This window comes from Urocampus carinirostris, chromosome 16, assembly GCF_059441175.1.
Source record: "Urocampus carinirostris isolate Australia breed hairy pipefish chromosome 16, RoL_Ucar_1.0, whole genome shotgun sequence".
Lineage (NCBI taxonomy): Eukaryota > Metazoa > Chordata > Actinopteri > Syngnathiformes > Syngnathidae > Urocampus > Urocampus carinirostris.
In genome coordinates, this window is record NC_142364.1 from 2,157,997 (window position 1) to 2,173,138 (window position 15,142).

The 15,142-nt window shown below is 43.4% G+C and overlaps 1 protein-coding gene across 2 annotated transcripts in view; it reads left to right on the forward strand.

Annotated features, from left to right (window-relative positions):
• Positions 1-15,142, forward strand: part of sfswap (splicing factor SWAP) — a 67,186-nt gene that overhangs the window by 39,535 nt on the left and 12,509 nt on the right. For both annotated transcript variants that reach the window (XM_088355957.1, XM_088355958.1), the window contains exons 15-17: positions 3,788-4,146; positions 7,831-7,956; positions 12,911-13,033. In XM_088355957.1, the coding sequence (XP_088212083.1) occupies positions 3,788-4,146; positions 7,831-7,956; positions 12,911-13,033 (608 nt within the window). The remainder of the gene's footprint in view (positions 1-3,787; positions 4,147-7,830; positions 7,957-12,910; positions 13,034-15,142) is intronic.

Genomic DNA, 15,142 nt, shown 5'->3' on the forward strand with positions numbered 1-15,142 from the left:
CCAGACCTTCTCGGCGCACATAAAAAGCTATCCTGTGCTCCAAAATCAGGGCTCGTCATTGCGAATTTAATTGTCAAAATTACAGTACATGCAGGCAAAAACAATGCGGGTACCTTCTGCCGCGGTATTTTGAAGTCAATGTCAGCGCGAGATAGAGTCAATGAAAGCATGTGTGCATGTGAGCCAAAGTTCTTGCGCCAAAAGACTGGGGAAGGGGGCTAGAGAGGCAGTGTGGAGGGATAGGGGAGATTGCTTTAAAAAAAAAAGGATTATTATTGTATTTTCTTTCATCACTAAAGCATTAAAATTATAGAGAAAAGTGTGATTAACTTAAATCATCGCCTGCACTGTTAGACTGCGTAGCGACGGGACCATTCTTACATCATTGTTGCCGAGCAAGGTTCCGTCTCTAATTAGATAAGCGGCTCTTCCTTCTCGGCTCACTAAAAAAAAAGCTGGCTCTTTCGTTTCCCAAACTGCTTTTCTGGTTGTTTTTGTTGTTTTCATCCATGTCACATTAGTCAGGATATGACATAAAATGAGGAAAAATGAAGCAAAATAAATGGACAGGAATGAAGAAAAAGGGAAAAGGAAACAATAAGTAAAAAGCTTGGAACAATGAAACAAAAGAAGATCAAATGACAGAAAATAGGGTGAAAAATAAAGGGGAAAAAAAGGGGGGTTTCTTTAATCGCTCCTGTGTGACATGCCAGAAATGAGCAAATATATCGAGTCAATCTTTTGCCCACATTGTACTTCCATTAAAAAGTGTGATCAAAAACAGTTTATTGTGCAAGCGACTAAAAGAATCCTCTAATAAAAGATCCTTTTTTAAAAAACCAGAAATCTGGTGTACTGACGTATGTGGGCCGTGCCACCTTTCTAATATAACAAATTTGAAAAAAAAAAAAAAAAACTACGGTCGTGTTGCTTGAAAGTCAAGAGAATGTCAGGTTTTGAACACGTTTGCTAATGATTTGTTTGCCACACCGTTGTTCCGAGCGATACGAACAGACTTTATGCAATGGCTCAGACGCGTGAAAGCTTAGAGGGAACATTGCACACCATCTGCCCCGTGATAGCATTTGGTGTGCCCTGTCTGTGGCAAAACACAACGCACGTTACGCTGATGTCAACGACAATTGAATTCAAAATCAGCAAAGTAGCGAGGGATGACTGTACTCGATTATTCTCGGCCGTTCTGCACCGCTTCGTAGATGAACGTTTTTTTCCCTTCATTGATAAAAACTCCGCGGCTTGTTTTGAAATCCGGGCTCTGAACTTTTATCCTCAAAACTTCTAAAAGCTTAGTTCACTCTCGGCCTTCGATGTACTTGACCCTTTCGAATAGTTTTAGATCGGCGTAAAATTAAATTGGATCATGTAAACCGGGACGAGTCGTATTAAATGCGCCCCCTAAGATTGGACTTCTTAAATGGAATGACCCCGGTAGCCACCGGAGCCTTCACCCCGAAAAATGAAATTAAACTTTGCGAGATTTGGGGGTCACGTTTAATCCACCGATGGACCCAAGCTGCGTTCCCGGCCTCCGTCTCGCAACCGTCTTCGCTCGTGTGAAGCGACCGGGGGAGCACTCGGGGAAATTACGAGCGCTCTGCATCTCGGTTGGGAGATTTTTCTGTGAACAACGGGGTTTCTTTTTTTTGCAGGGGGCGCTGTCCTTTCGAGACCATTTGATAGTCGGGTTCCGATTGGACGGCTCATTTGCCTCTTTCGAACAGCAGGGTGTCTTGACAGTTCGTCTCTTTTGAATTCAGGGTTCGTATTAATGCTAGCAATTTTCAAGGGCAGGAAAATGCTTGAAATTGGGGTCAAGTGCTTGAAAAAGCTTGAAAATATCGCCATGTTTCCAGGCAACCCGATACGACAGATCACTCGCATTAAACGAAAAAAAAAGAAAGTCGGCAGGACATGGTCGCGCGTAATGTCGGTGCCCTCTACAGGTGCATTAGGATAGCATCATCCTTTATATTTTCTTTTTTATTTTATTGATCGCAGGTTCGATTCCCGGCTCCTCCGTGTTATAGAATAGAATAGTATATACTTTTATTGTCATTGTTACAAAATGGGTTAACATATTGTGACAACGAAATGCCAAAGTGCCGTTGGGCAAGACACTGAATCCCTAATGCCCCCAATAAGCAGGTTGGCGCCTTGCTTGGCTGCACGGCCGCTATTGGTGTGTGAGTGTGTGTGAATGGGTAAGTGTGAAGCACATTGTAAAGCGCTTTGGGAAGTCTTCATTGACTTGAAAAGCGCTATAGAAATGCAGACCATTTACTATATTAATGCAACATCCTTTGCAGCCTGGTCATCCTCATGGGCGGTCCCTTCTCAAGCTTTCTTCATTTTCCTCATGTTGAGCTGTTTGAGTCTTGCTTGCCCTCATGTAGGTTGCAGATCAGGGGATGCTGTCATAATAGTCTGTGCAGCCCTTTGTGACTGTCCCTTCTCAAGGTTTCTACATTTTCCTCGTGTTGAGGTTTTTGAGTTATTCCTTGTCCTCGTATAGGTTGCAGATCAGGGGATGCTGTCATAATAGTCTGTGCAGCCCTTTGTGACTGTCCCTTCTCAAGGTTTCTACATTTTCCTCGTGTTGAGGTTTTTGAGTTATTCCTTGTCCTCGTATAGGTTGCAGATCAGGGGATGCTGTCATAATCGTCTCTAGTCTGTGCAGCCCTTTGAGACTATCCCTTCTCAAGGTTTCTTCATTTTCCTCATGCTGAGGTTTTTGAGTTTTGCCTTTCCCTCATGTAGGTAATGGTGTAATCATAGTCTGTAGTTTGCAGCAGTCTGTGATCTCTGCAGCCCTTTGAGACTCCTCCTGATTAAGGGAGTCACAAAGAATCATGGCTTGACTTGACAGGTGCATCAAAGAGTGCAAAAAAAAAAGATCTATCTCTTCACAACCGGAACCCTTTCCGGTCTTATGAAAGGTAACTCGTGGAGATGATTATCTCAACGATGATTTTTTTTTTCTTTGCTACACAGGACACAATCCCATGTGTATTTTTGCAAGGATGACGTGTCAATTACAGACATTTATCATGGCCCATGCAAAAAATGTGAACTTTACGCAATGTCCTTAAAATGTGTTTTAAGCCGAGATTGAGACAGTTGCACTGAGGTTGCAGATCCGTTCCACAGCACCGGGGCCTGAATGGAGAACGCTCTTGAACACGCGGCTTTCTTCTCGACTCTAGGGATGACTTTTCGACCAGCATTTTCCGAGCAAAGCGATAGACAATGGAGCCGTTCATATCATTAAAATGAGTTGATTTTCATGATCACTTTCCTGCTTGGACTCGTTTTTAGATTTCCTTTTTAACCTTAGTACTACATTCTCTTGAACCGTTCCTATGCTCGACGAGCTGCTGCAAATTTTATTTTTTATACAAGTTTAAGACCCCGGTGAGGACCGATTAAACTCGGGCGTCCAACCAGGGTTTTTATATGGTAGGGGAAACTGTAAAACACTGCAAATATGACCCTCCACACTTCTGGAAGGCCTTCTAGCCACTGTACATACGGTTCTAGCCTCCCGGTCTTCGGCTTCAATCTTGTACGTTCTGCTTCTAAAGGATGCTCCAGTTATTGATTGTTTAGAGAGAAATAGGGCGCCAGGGAATCCCTGTCCTCCTCTCAACAACAAAGTGACAACGAGACTGTTGAATTCAATCGATGCCGACTCATTTTTCATCTTTTGATAACTCACTTTCATGATTTAGTAAAAGTTGCACTCAATGAACACGCGTTGTCCTTCCAGATGCAGGAGGCACTTTCTGTTCTCTCCGGTTTACCGCTGTCGCAAAGCTCTTCGGCCACGCCGGCCTATCTCCAGGACGAAAGGTCTCGCGCCGAGAGCCGAGGAAGCCGTCGCGGCAGGGAGGCGGCGTCCTCCTCGCGTCACTCCTCGTCCCGAGACTCCAAAAAAGCGCGACACCGAGACGAGGAACGGGAGAGGCGCCGGGATCGAGAGCGGGAGAGAGACAGGAACAGGGACAAGGAAAGAGAAAACGACAAGAAGAAGAAAAAACACAAACGGAGGTCGCGATCCAGATCCACCTCAAGGTCCAGAAGCAGACACAACTTTTCCTCTGCCAGCAGGAGGTCGCGTAGATCGAGGTAAGAGGCTTGACCTTCACCCATTTACTCATATATAGCGTATTTTCCAGACAACAAGGCGAAATTGGCCAGAAATTCGAACGTGGGTCTTAAAATTCCAGTTTTGCCTTGTCATACTGCCACATTTCAGGCTTCAAACTTAAAGCTAAAATATTTTCTAAGAAAGAACAACCTGTGAGAGACAATCGCTCGTGAAACCAAATTTTTTCAAAATATTATGTTTTCGTCGACAAAAATTGAAAAGTAGGTGTTGCGGAAATAACGACCCCTGTTCTCTCCGCTCAGTCAACCGATTCCATAAGTTCCCTAAAGACTTCGGAATGATCCCATGTCCACCTAAATGTGTGTCATTAAGTCTAAGTTTTAATGCACTTGCACCTGTTCTTAAATAGGCTTAGAGGTTTATGAAAGGAGACACTGGAGCAGACAGCTTTATGAAGGCTAAAGAACACACGAAGCAGGTTTGCATAAAGTTAAAGAAAAGTTCAAAGCAGGAATGGGATACAAGAAGATTTTGCTACATTTACACACCTCCCAAGAGCACTGTGCCAGCAATAATATCGAATCCCGTGACCTGGCTGTCCCTCTCAAAGTTGAGCCCCAGGAAGGTCAAAACTAATCAGAGGAGCAACTAAGAGTCCCATTATCACATTGGATGACCTGCTGGAATACACAGCTGAGGTGGAACAAAGCTGTGTACCAAACAACTATTAGTCTTATTTTGCACATGGAAGAGTGGCAAGAAGAGAGCCCTTTCTGAAAGAATAGCATAAAAGGCCCGTTTGGCGTTGGCCACAGGGACACGTGGAAGAAGTTGCCCTGATCAGATGAGACCAAAATTGTCAGCACACAAAATAAAGTACTGTCTTTTAGCTGTGTGCCTCATTATCCGGTTACCCTTGTAGTGGGGGAAATACGGTATTTTAGTGTTTTTTCCACAGTTTATAAAAATGGAGAAACCGAAACACTCGCCGCATCGCTTAAAGACGGCAATACCCGCTTCACGGCCAGGCCGCCGAATCGCACTTGTCGGTCGGCAGCTCGGACCCAAACGGGCGCTTGGCTGTGTAATTTCACACTTTGATGGGCCGGCACGCCGGAGACCCCACCGAGCAATTAAATCGCTTTTTACTACAAAATAAAATGTGCTCTTATGGAAAAAATGCAGTGAAAATGAGAAGAAAAGAACCTCCCGCAGTAGGTAAATCTTTCAAAAGATGTAACATCAGCGACTGCTACCTTTTCTCAAATGAGACGATTGTTTATTAAATCCTTATTAAGCGTTCGCACGGGGGCTTGTCATCCTTGACAAAGCTTGAATTTGAATGTCGTGCTATGGAGATTTGAAAAGTGCTTGATTTTTGGCGGAAGTGCTCGTAAATGCTGGAATTGGCCGCCTTGTTTCTCGGCAGTCAAACTCGATGGGAAAATAAAACAATTCTGCTTAAAAACGAAACCGACCCCGCTCTCGGGCGGCCTCGCATCGGCATCGCATCTCTTCTTCCTTGGTGATTAACGGCAGCTGGCATACGTTTGTATAATGGCGTCGTCGTATAATCCTTCATCGCCACCTACAGGTCGCGCCCAAGAGGCCAATCGCGTCGGACGGAGATGCCGGGAGTCTGCCGTTTTAATAAACGCTGGCTTAAAAGAACCTAATACATAAACAATAGCTGGAGCAATGGAACAATTCCACGCACAGCTTGCCGCGAACGATGCAAAATGGACATCGATTTTGTTCACAATGGGAGAGTCGGCTCTCTTCGGTAATATTCCAGGTCATGATTTACACCAGAGCTCTTCTGTGTACGTTGTGGGGAGAGAAGACAAAAATGTTACTCGAGTAAAAGTACCGTTACTACAAAATCATAGGACTCGGGTAATAGTCATCCAAATAATGACTTGAGTAAAAAATGACTCAAGTAGTGAGTATATCTTATGTTTTTATTTGTTTTTGTTAAATCATCAAAGTACATTCAATAAACAATAAATTAATCTTTTTGTTGAATAGATTCAAATAATCGAGTACTTAAATTAACAATCAAATAATAGTATAAATCAAAGAAATAAAGCACAATTTGCACATTTATAACCCAAGGAATCGGCAACTCTTAATGTTGAAAGAGCCATATTGGAAAAAAAACTAATTTGCCGGTAGGTGCAAAAAGGCCTTCTATAAGCCTCATCATGAACACAACACATGCTGTGTGTATCGATATTAGCACATCCCGTGGAGACTGACGTGACTACTCCTGATCCGCCTCAAGTTTAATTTCGTTCCTATATTCCTAAATAACAGAATGTGAGGACAGTAGGACGTTGGAATGCGGGTCTTACTCGGGGTTCATGAAATAAGAAAGCAAGCAAAGGAGAATGCGCTTTATTTTGAGGAGGGGATTTAAGTAAGCCTAATGCAGCGAAGTAAGACTACAGTTTCTTCATCACAAATCAAGTTAAAGTAAAAAGTATCGTGAAAAATGCTCCCAGAAGTACAAAATGTCCCAAAATGTTCTCAAGTCAATGTAAGGGACTAAATGTAACCCACCTTTGGTTGCCGGGCACGCCAAACAATGTGTTTGGTGATGTCGTACGGTGGGGAAAATGCCGTGAAGAGGGCTCGAAGAAACGTGAAAAATAGTCACATGGTTCCTGAGGATCCTCGAAAACACTTAAAAGGCAATAAATTCATTATTCCCTAACCCGTAAGGTCTTTATTGGCATTGAAATGTCTTCCACCAAATTTGCAAAAGTCTTAAAAAACTGTAAACACTATAATATTTATATCTGCTTTACCTAAAATGATTTTGTTAGTCATTTTTCATGCATCATGATGAAACACTTCATAGATGTAGAAGAAGAGTTCTTTGGCATTAGTAGTTATCTGCCAGTTTTAAATGAGGAGCCATGATGTGCCGCAAACATCCTTTTTATTTCTCGTTTTCCGTACCGAAAATTTCGGAGAGGTCTATGTTCTTCAGATGAAAGGTTTTCGAGCCGAACGAAATGCGATTTCATGTCAGGACCAGAACGGAGACAGGACCCGCTTGCATTTCTCTCTGTTTTATTTTGAAGAAAGGAAAGGATTGCACACACGATCCGGTGATTGCTGGTCGCGGGAAGCAGGTCGCTCTGAACGCTGAAGTGGAACTTGCGTGGCGAGCGATGGCGGTGTCGTGAACGGAAAAGCCAGTCAGTAGCCGTGACAGGAGAGCAAAAAATGTGGTCGGGATCAAAAAAAACGGGTCGAAGCCGAGGAACAAACGGGGGCAAAGACAGGTGGGAGTCAGGGTCGAAAAGCTTGCCTAGAGTAAACTGAGGTTCGCAGACGGACTGATAACCGGTGACCGATAGATGTGGGTTTAAATAGTGACAGGGAGCCAATCAGAGTCCGAGGCAGTTGGCGCCAAAGGTGCGGGCGCAGGTAAAGCATATCGGTAAACATGATTTTTAACAGAAAAATTCAAAGAAAGATTTGTTTTGAACTGCCTCTCATTCATGTTGTGTTTTTGGGTTGGGTTGGTTTCAATGGTGGTTATTTTGTGGGCTTCAAAAGTCTTTCACTTAAGAAGCTTTAGGAACCCCGGAATCCGGGGCTTCATTGTATTGACTTTCTTTCTCTGCCGCCGGTATTTGTCAGCCCATTTCGTGTCTCTTGAGTCGTGTTTGTCTCTTGCTCCCGCCAAGATCGCGCTCTGCCAATAAAAGAGGCCAAGAGGCTCCCTCGCCGGAAAGACGGCAACGCGACGCCAGGAAGCCGGAATCTCGGCGTCGTCGTCGCGGCAGCCTGCCGAGGGAACGGTCCGCGTCCAGGTGAGCTTCCCTTTACACGCCCGCCTTTGCTCGAGAACGTGTCACAGACCCAGGGCTAGATATAGGATACTTGAAAAGTCTTGAAAGGCGTTGAATTCAGGATTCGAAAAATAAGGCTTTATATTGTCTTCAATTCGTATTTCCAAAGTCTTGATAAGTTTTATATTTTTTTGAACTCCAAAGATTTAGTCACATTTATCCATTGTCTTTTCATAATTCACTCATTTACGTTCGTGGGCACTATCGAAACATTGATGTGGTTTCAGTCCGACCTAAGCATTGAGGGACTGATTCAGATTCAGTGATCGAAAATGTACACACGAGTCCAAATACGGATCATTTTCCTGCTCGCTATTTCTCTTGAACCGTTCCTGTGTTCCATGTGCTGCTGCGCTAGTATCGTCCTTCAAAATGCTTGAATTTTAACATTGTGTTTCAAGGGTTTAAAAAGTGCTTGAATTTTAGGCGAAATGCTTGAAATTCTTGCCGTGTTTCTTAGGCTAGGTGTTGGGCTGGGGTGAGGAGCTAGGGTTTAAGCTTCAAATAAGGTTTTTACATTTATTTTATGGTTCAAAATAAAATTAAAGCTAGGATTGTAAACTAAGGTTTAGGCTTCCTGATTAAACTGAGTTTAGGGGTCTGAGATAAGGTTGGGGCTTGGGTTTTCAGCAAGATTTGAGTGTCGGTGTAGGGTTAGAAACTAGGGTTTCAACTTGTTAACCGGGTTAGGGATAGGGTCAAGTCAAGTCACATTTATTTATGACGCCCTTAATCACAAAAATGTCTCAAAGGACTGCACAGGATTACAATTACAAAATTACACAATGACCTGATCTTAAACCAGCAGGGTGAGATGTAGAGCTAGGATTTGGGCTGCAAGTTTTCTGGTTCCAAAATGAGCTTGCGGCTAGAGTTGGGGATTGAAACTAAGGTTCTTTTGATCAGCGCTGGCTTTTTTTTCTTTTAACAGTACTGGGATTCGAGCGTCATTAAAAAAGGCTTCCGTTTGACCATGAGAAATATATAGAAACCCAGAAACACCAACTCAGTCAGCTATGTTGTCGATGAGAAATGGTTTTGATGGATTCTTCAAAACAATGAAGATTCTTTAACATTGTAAGTAACGCTCCGCTCCATTCATCCGGCCTTGGCCCGATAAACGGGACGGCTGTGTTTGACAAACGGAGTGAAAGGTAATTATACTCTCAGCAGAGACTGCGCTGATGGGGACCCCCCGTCTTGCCTTTACAACGGTCGCATAGAATGGATTCAAAGGGGAAACCGGCTTCACGCTAAAATCAAGGGAATGTAATGGATGGGAGGAATTCCGCCTTCTGTTCTCTCACCGCATTGTATGAAGATGTATTATAAGTGTAACTATACCTTGTGGCTTTTATCAGCAGAGCAAAGATTTGTCCAATCATTCTCTAACTCCAAAGGGAGGCTGCAGTAAAGGTTCTTTTTGTTCTCTTTCTCTAAAGCAGCAAAAGAAACTATAAAAACTATGAATCTTATCTTTTGTTTCAAGGAAGAACTCCCTTGTATGCTTTTATTTTTTTCATGAAAAATGCCATATAAGGGGAACAATATACTGTAGCTGAGTCAGTACTGCGCAGCAGAATAATGGCATCTGACTCAGTGAGCTCTCAATGCACCGGCCCACCTCCCTAAGTTGGAACGGCGCTTTGTGTGATCGAAAACGGGCAGATCGTTTATTTATGGAACGTTGCTGTTCTTTTTAGAGCGGGCATCGAATTTTGACTTTGAGGGATTTTCTGCTGTTCGTTTGGGCTGCGATTGTCGTGTGAAAGTATCCAAATGGAACACTTGTTACCATTTGTTGGACCTTTTTTACATGTTGTGGGAGATCTATTTTAAAGCTGGCTGATCGCTAAACAGATACACCAGGCATTTTGACTTTTTTTATAACTGGCAGTTGGAGAGGGGGAGGGGCCAAAAGAGGAGGAAAACGTACATCCGTCTCCTTGGTCGCGTTCCCAACTCAGGGGGGGCCCTTCCCCCACCAAACTGCATTTATTTAGGCAGAACAAAGACAGAGAAAGAAAGAAATGCCCCTTTGGGCGGTACCAATATTTGAAACAGAAACGTGATACCATCTGGTTTAGAGATACACTTTTTGGGGAAGTACCCTAAGCCCACCTTACATGTTCAGTTTGGATCGCAAACTGAAACTGCCCTATAGCCCTAAATACCCTAAATGCCTAGCTAATATATTCCATATCCCTGAACCATTTACCTAACAAAATGGTATATAGTAAGTTAAGTACTTACGACACGAGTGAATAAATAACATTAAAAATCCTTTACCTTGGGTGTGCTGAGACTTGAGCCCGTCCAGCGGAGTAGCGGGTGGATCGAGGTAGGGGAGGAGACGGCGGAATAAAACGGAAACAGTTTTTAAACCTTCCACCTGCGAGTATTTTCGTGCACTTAGCAGATTTCCTCACTTTAATTGCCGTGTTATTAAGAGTAGGCCTGATCCTCAATTGGTTATGGCTATGCAACTTAGCGAGTGTAGTGACTCATGTGCCTTTGAGAATCACAAGTCTCATTTTCACAGTTCTGGTGTTTTTGCTTCTCCCTTTAGCATCACTTCAAGCATTTAAGGGATCACAAGGCTCCTTTTTTCTCTTTTTCCCCCTTTCATTTTATTCCGTTTTTTTTCCATTTAGATTTTTTTTTTTTTAAATTTCCTTTTCTTCTCTATACGGACTGTTGGGAAGCAAATACCGGGGTACTTCACCAAAGAGGTCGTCTTGCAGCCATCACATTGGATGATGATACGCGACCGTGGCCCCCTTACGTCCGTGAGTGTCGTGAATCCGACCGTGTCGAATATCGACGTACCTAAAAACACGCCGTGATGCCGACAAACGGGGAAAAAAAATCAACCCAAAAGCATCCCTGCATCAATGGACGTTGCTTGTTGCTAGCCGTCTGTTTAGCCCCATAAAAAAAATTCTCTAGGCCCTTGAGCAACCCGACGTGGGATTCACCTCTTTTTCGACCAATTGCAGGATTTCTTTTACCCCGCTTTAGCTTATACGAGCCCGTAAATGCTGGAAAGGACCCGCCTCCTTTGCCTCCCAATAACTTTAGCCAATAGTGATCGTTTAAGTGATGATTGACACATTGCTTAGGAAATGAAACGTCGGTATATATATGCCAGCGTGCTCTACGCACTACTACTTCTACGGGGAAAAATTGGGTCGGTGGCTGCTTACAGTAGTCGCGAGACCTTGCGACTCAATATTGATCCATATATAAGGCGCACTGCATTATAAGGCGCATGGTCAGCTTTTGAAAAAAAGTAAAGGCTTTTAGGTGCGCCTCAGAGTGCGTTAAAAATGGTAACCCCGTCTATGACGCTCTTGCTAATCGTTCTCGGCCATTATTTCTGATTGCGGTCACTTTGTTTTTTGACATCTTTTAATGACTTCTTTGCTTTCAAATAGTAGCAGAGTCGAAAGCCGGGCGCTAAAGTCATGAGCAGAAAATCAAGTCTATTTTGCCCCTTCTTGGCCTCTTCAGATTGAATTGCGCCAAAGTATTCCTGCCTTTAAGAGAGAAAGGATAAGTCATTTGTCCAAATGTTTCCAGGCCGGGCCAGCTCAATCTAAAGCTGGACAAGATGGATTTGTTAGCCGCAAAGCTTCATTCCAGACTCGATTGGTCCGCTAAGGCCACGGGGGAGAGACGCGTGTTGCTCTTTTAATGACGGATCTGCTTCTCATTGCTAATTAGTGTTAGCTTCTGCCCTAATGAGCCCGAGGTTATGGGCACTTTATCAATTAGTGCTGCAAACTTGAAAGTCACTCTAACACGCCATCGCAGGGGGCGCTGGCAGTATATGTCTTCTTCCTTTTTCTTTTGTAGATATATTGGACGCAGTTCAAAATCAAGGTGTCACACCAACAGACCCTTTTGTGGCTGTAAATCGCTAAATAGCATTCCATATTTATATCGAAAAGCCACACAACATTATTTAAACATTATCTATTGTGTTGGTGGTAGCAATGGGCAGAGCTCTACACAGGAGCTCTTGGTCGCTTCCCTGATTAGTTTTCTCCTTGTTTGGGCCAGAAGTTTAGTGGAACAACCAGGTCTTGGTAGGTTTGCAGTAGTTTTCTACTCCCTCCATTTTGATCTGTTGCTCGCACAGTGCTCTGGGCAAATTGTAAATGTTGCAAAATCTTCTCGTATCCCATTCCTGACTTCTGAGCCCATCACAGAGCAGGTACAGTTAGACTGATGGTTAATGCACTCTGTCTGTCATTGTTAGTCATTTACCTTGACATTGGATCATTTAGAAGACCTCAACAAACTTCTGGGGGTCAGTTGGCTGAGCTGAGAAAACAGGGCGCCAATATATTACACCTTATTTTCCGTTTTCGTTGTAAATGTAATATAAAATGATGAGATCATTTGGTTCCACGTCTCAATTGTGTCTCACATGTTATTGATTCTGAGAAAAGATTTTCTGTTTTTTAGCGTTATGTAATGCGGCAATATAACACAGTTCTTTTGGGGGTGGGGCATGGTTCTCAATACTTTTGCTAGGCACCGTATATCAAGTATTCATGATTGCATGCCCTAGGGAGAGTGACGGGCAGCTTCCTGTTTTCTGCCCAGTCACGAGTAGATGTTCGTTATTATATTTTTTTTCTGTGACCCAAAAAAAATAGTCATGTTTGACAGACAGCTATTATTGGGTATTGTGAATTTGCTACGCAGCGGGGTTTTTATAATGCCTTTCTGCCGACATGCAAACAAGACTTTGACGTCAAGCGGGACTGACGGTTCCTCCGAGAATCCGTTTAGGAAGCGGCAGTCGGCTAAACGTTCAAAGGCACCCCGACTTCCGAAATGAATTCTTTCCGTTTGTGTCGCAAATGTTAAAGAAGCTGCTGTTTGTCGCAACCGTTACTCGCAGGTCTCCCGCGGCCAAACGGAAGGGAAGCAAGAAGAGGGCCGATTCTGCCGGCTCGCCTTGCCCGTCGCCCGGTGGAAATTTGTCGCCGTCGCCCAGCCCCCAATCCAGTCTGGCCCAATCCAGGTGAGAGTCCCGTTTTAGTCGGGGTTAAGACCCCCGTGACGGTGGTACCTTTTTGTACCAGCGCACACAAATATCTGTACAGCGGTACCTCTACTTACCAATTGAATAGGTTCTGGGAGTCGCTTCAGAACCTAAACACTTTATTTTAATTGTAAGTGCGCTAATCCGTCGATGGCTCGGCAAATGTACAATGTGATCTTTTTTGATAAATGGTCGGAACATGAAACAAATTCACGTTTAAAGGAGATTACCGGACAACAAACAAAACGAGAGGCACGTCATGTAAAAAAATGAGAATAAAGGAAATCATCCAAAGATTCATGTGGAATTTTGCTAAAATGTCCGATGGAATGACGGCTGTGTCCTCCTCCTCCCCATTTTCCCGGAATCCTTCCTCCTCGTCTCTGAACTGTGACTGTGACACGAACAGCATGCTGGGATACACGCATGCGCAATAGCCAATTTGTTTATGTCGGGTAAACTCTGGGAGCGTCGCATGCCAGATCGTACCGTACTGTACTTTTGACTTTGTATCCTGAAACACCTTTGTAACTAGAGGCAATATTTTCCGGTTAAGGTACTTTGTTACCCGAAACTTTTGTATGCAGAGACATTTGTATGTATGCAAGTTTTTTTAACAAAATCTTGCTTACTATACAAACAAAAATCCCATTCACAAGCAGTCCCAGAGGCTACTACTAAAGATTGCGGTAAAAGTGTGAGTGACCAAGCCAAGGAGTACAATTGGGAAGCAACGAGTGCCGATCACAATGCCGCGGAAGAGTTTACGCAGCGCTTTGCTCTAATCTTTTCCTAGGGAGGTTATGTTCCTCTTGTAAAAAAAAAAACAGCAAAGAGAGGGACAGACCAGAGAAGTTGTCGTCTACAAATCAAATTTTATAGGTTCTGGCGAATGTGAGAGTTTCCGCTTTAGTTAAAAAAGAACATCCAGAAAAAATGGCAACTTGTCACTTTTTTTACACATTTCCCTCACAGTTTGCAGGGGAGGCAGAGACAAATCTCCTTGGGATAAATGATTTATTTCAAAAAACCTGTAGAAAGTGATAGCTTTGCAAGTCCAGTTAATGGGCAAAATAAAGTGATCATGAAAACTGAAACAGGCAAAAAAACAAAAACGGTTTTGTAAAACATCAACTTTAAGTGTATATTAAGTGCTTACGTATCATCAAAAGTCTGGCCTTCCTCCATTTCTTTGTGGGACAAGGGAGCAATTCCCCTAGGAATAAGGAACCTACTACCTCTTTGCCACATACTTATATTTGACTGTTTTGACGTAACCCATCTTCTATTTTGCTCCCTGTAAAACAAAAGCATTGGGGCCAGTTACAAAAAACTATAGTTTTTCATTTGCAAACGGGAATAAGTATACCCCTAAATGAACACTGCACCCAACTTTAGGGTGTTAGGGGCGGCAGTAGCTCAGGAGGTAGAGCGCTCGTCTTGGGATCAAGGGATCCCAGTTTGCTTTTGGGAAATGTAGAGCACACTGTAAAGCGCTTTGGGAAGTCATTGACTTGAAAAGCGCTATAGAAATGCAGATCATTTCACTTTTTATTCTTCCCCATCTTTGCCGCAATCTTCTCTAGTGTGCCTCTGTCACACAGCGCCCTCTGTTGGACTTTAATGGGACATTTTGTTTATCTTGCTCCTCCTAGTGGTCAAAAAAAACATGGATTTGAATAGAAAGCATAAATACATAAACTATTATATAAACATGAGAATTACTTGTAGGTCATGAAACAGGTATTCTACACTCACTTTGAGTGAGCTGACACAATCGTCTGCCGTCTTATTGTTAAAGGCACTCCGAAACAACAGAATACTTTGCGAAAGGCTTGAAGAAAAATGGAGTTTTGGGGTCATTTTTAGTCTATGTTGTCTTCTTCGAGCTTTGCGGCTCTTGTTTTCGGTCGCTCTACGCAATAGAGCAACACCTAGTGGTCAAATATTACCCGCTGTCCTTATGGTTTCCACAACATAACGGCTGAATTGGTACATTCCCTTCCACAATTGCTTCCAGTTGGTCGGTCATGCCGAAGGGCGCTCTCGTGCTTGTTTTGTAAAACGGGGTCGGCGTGCCTCTCCCTG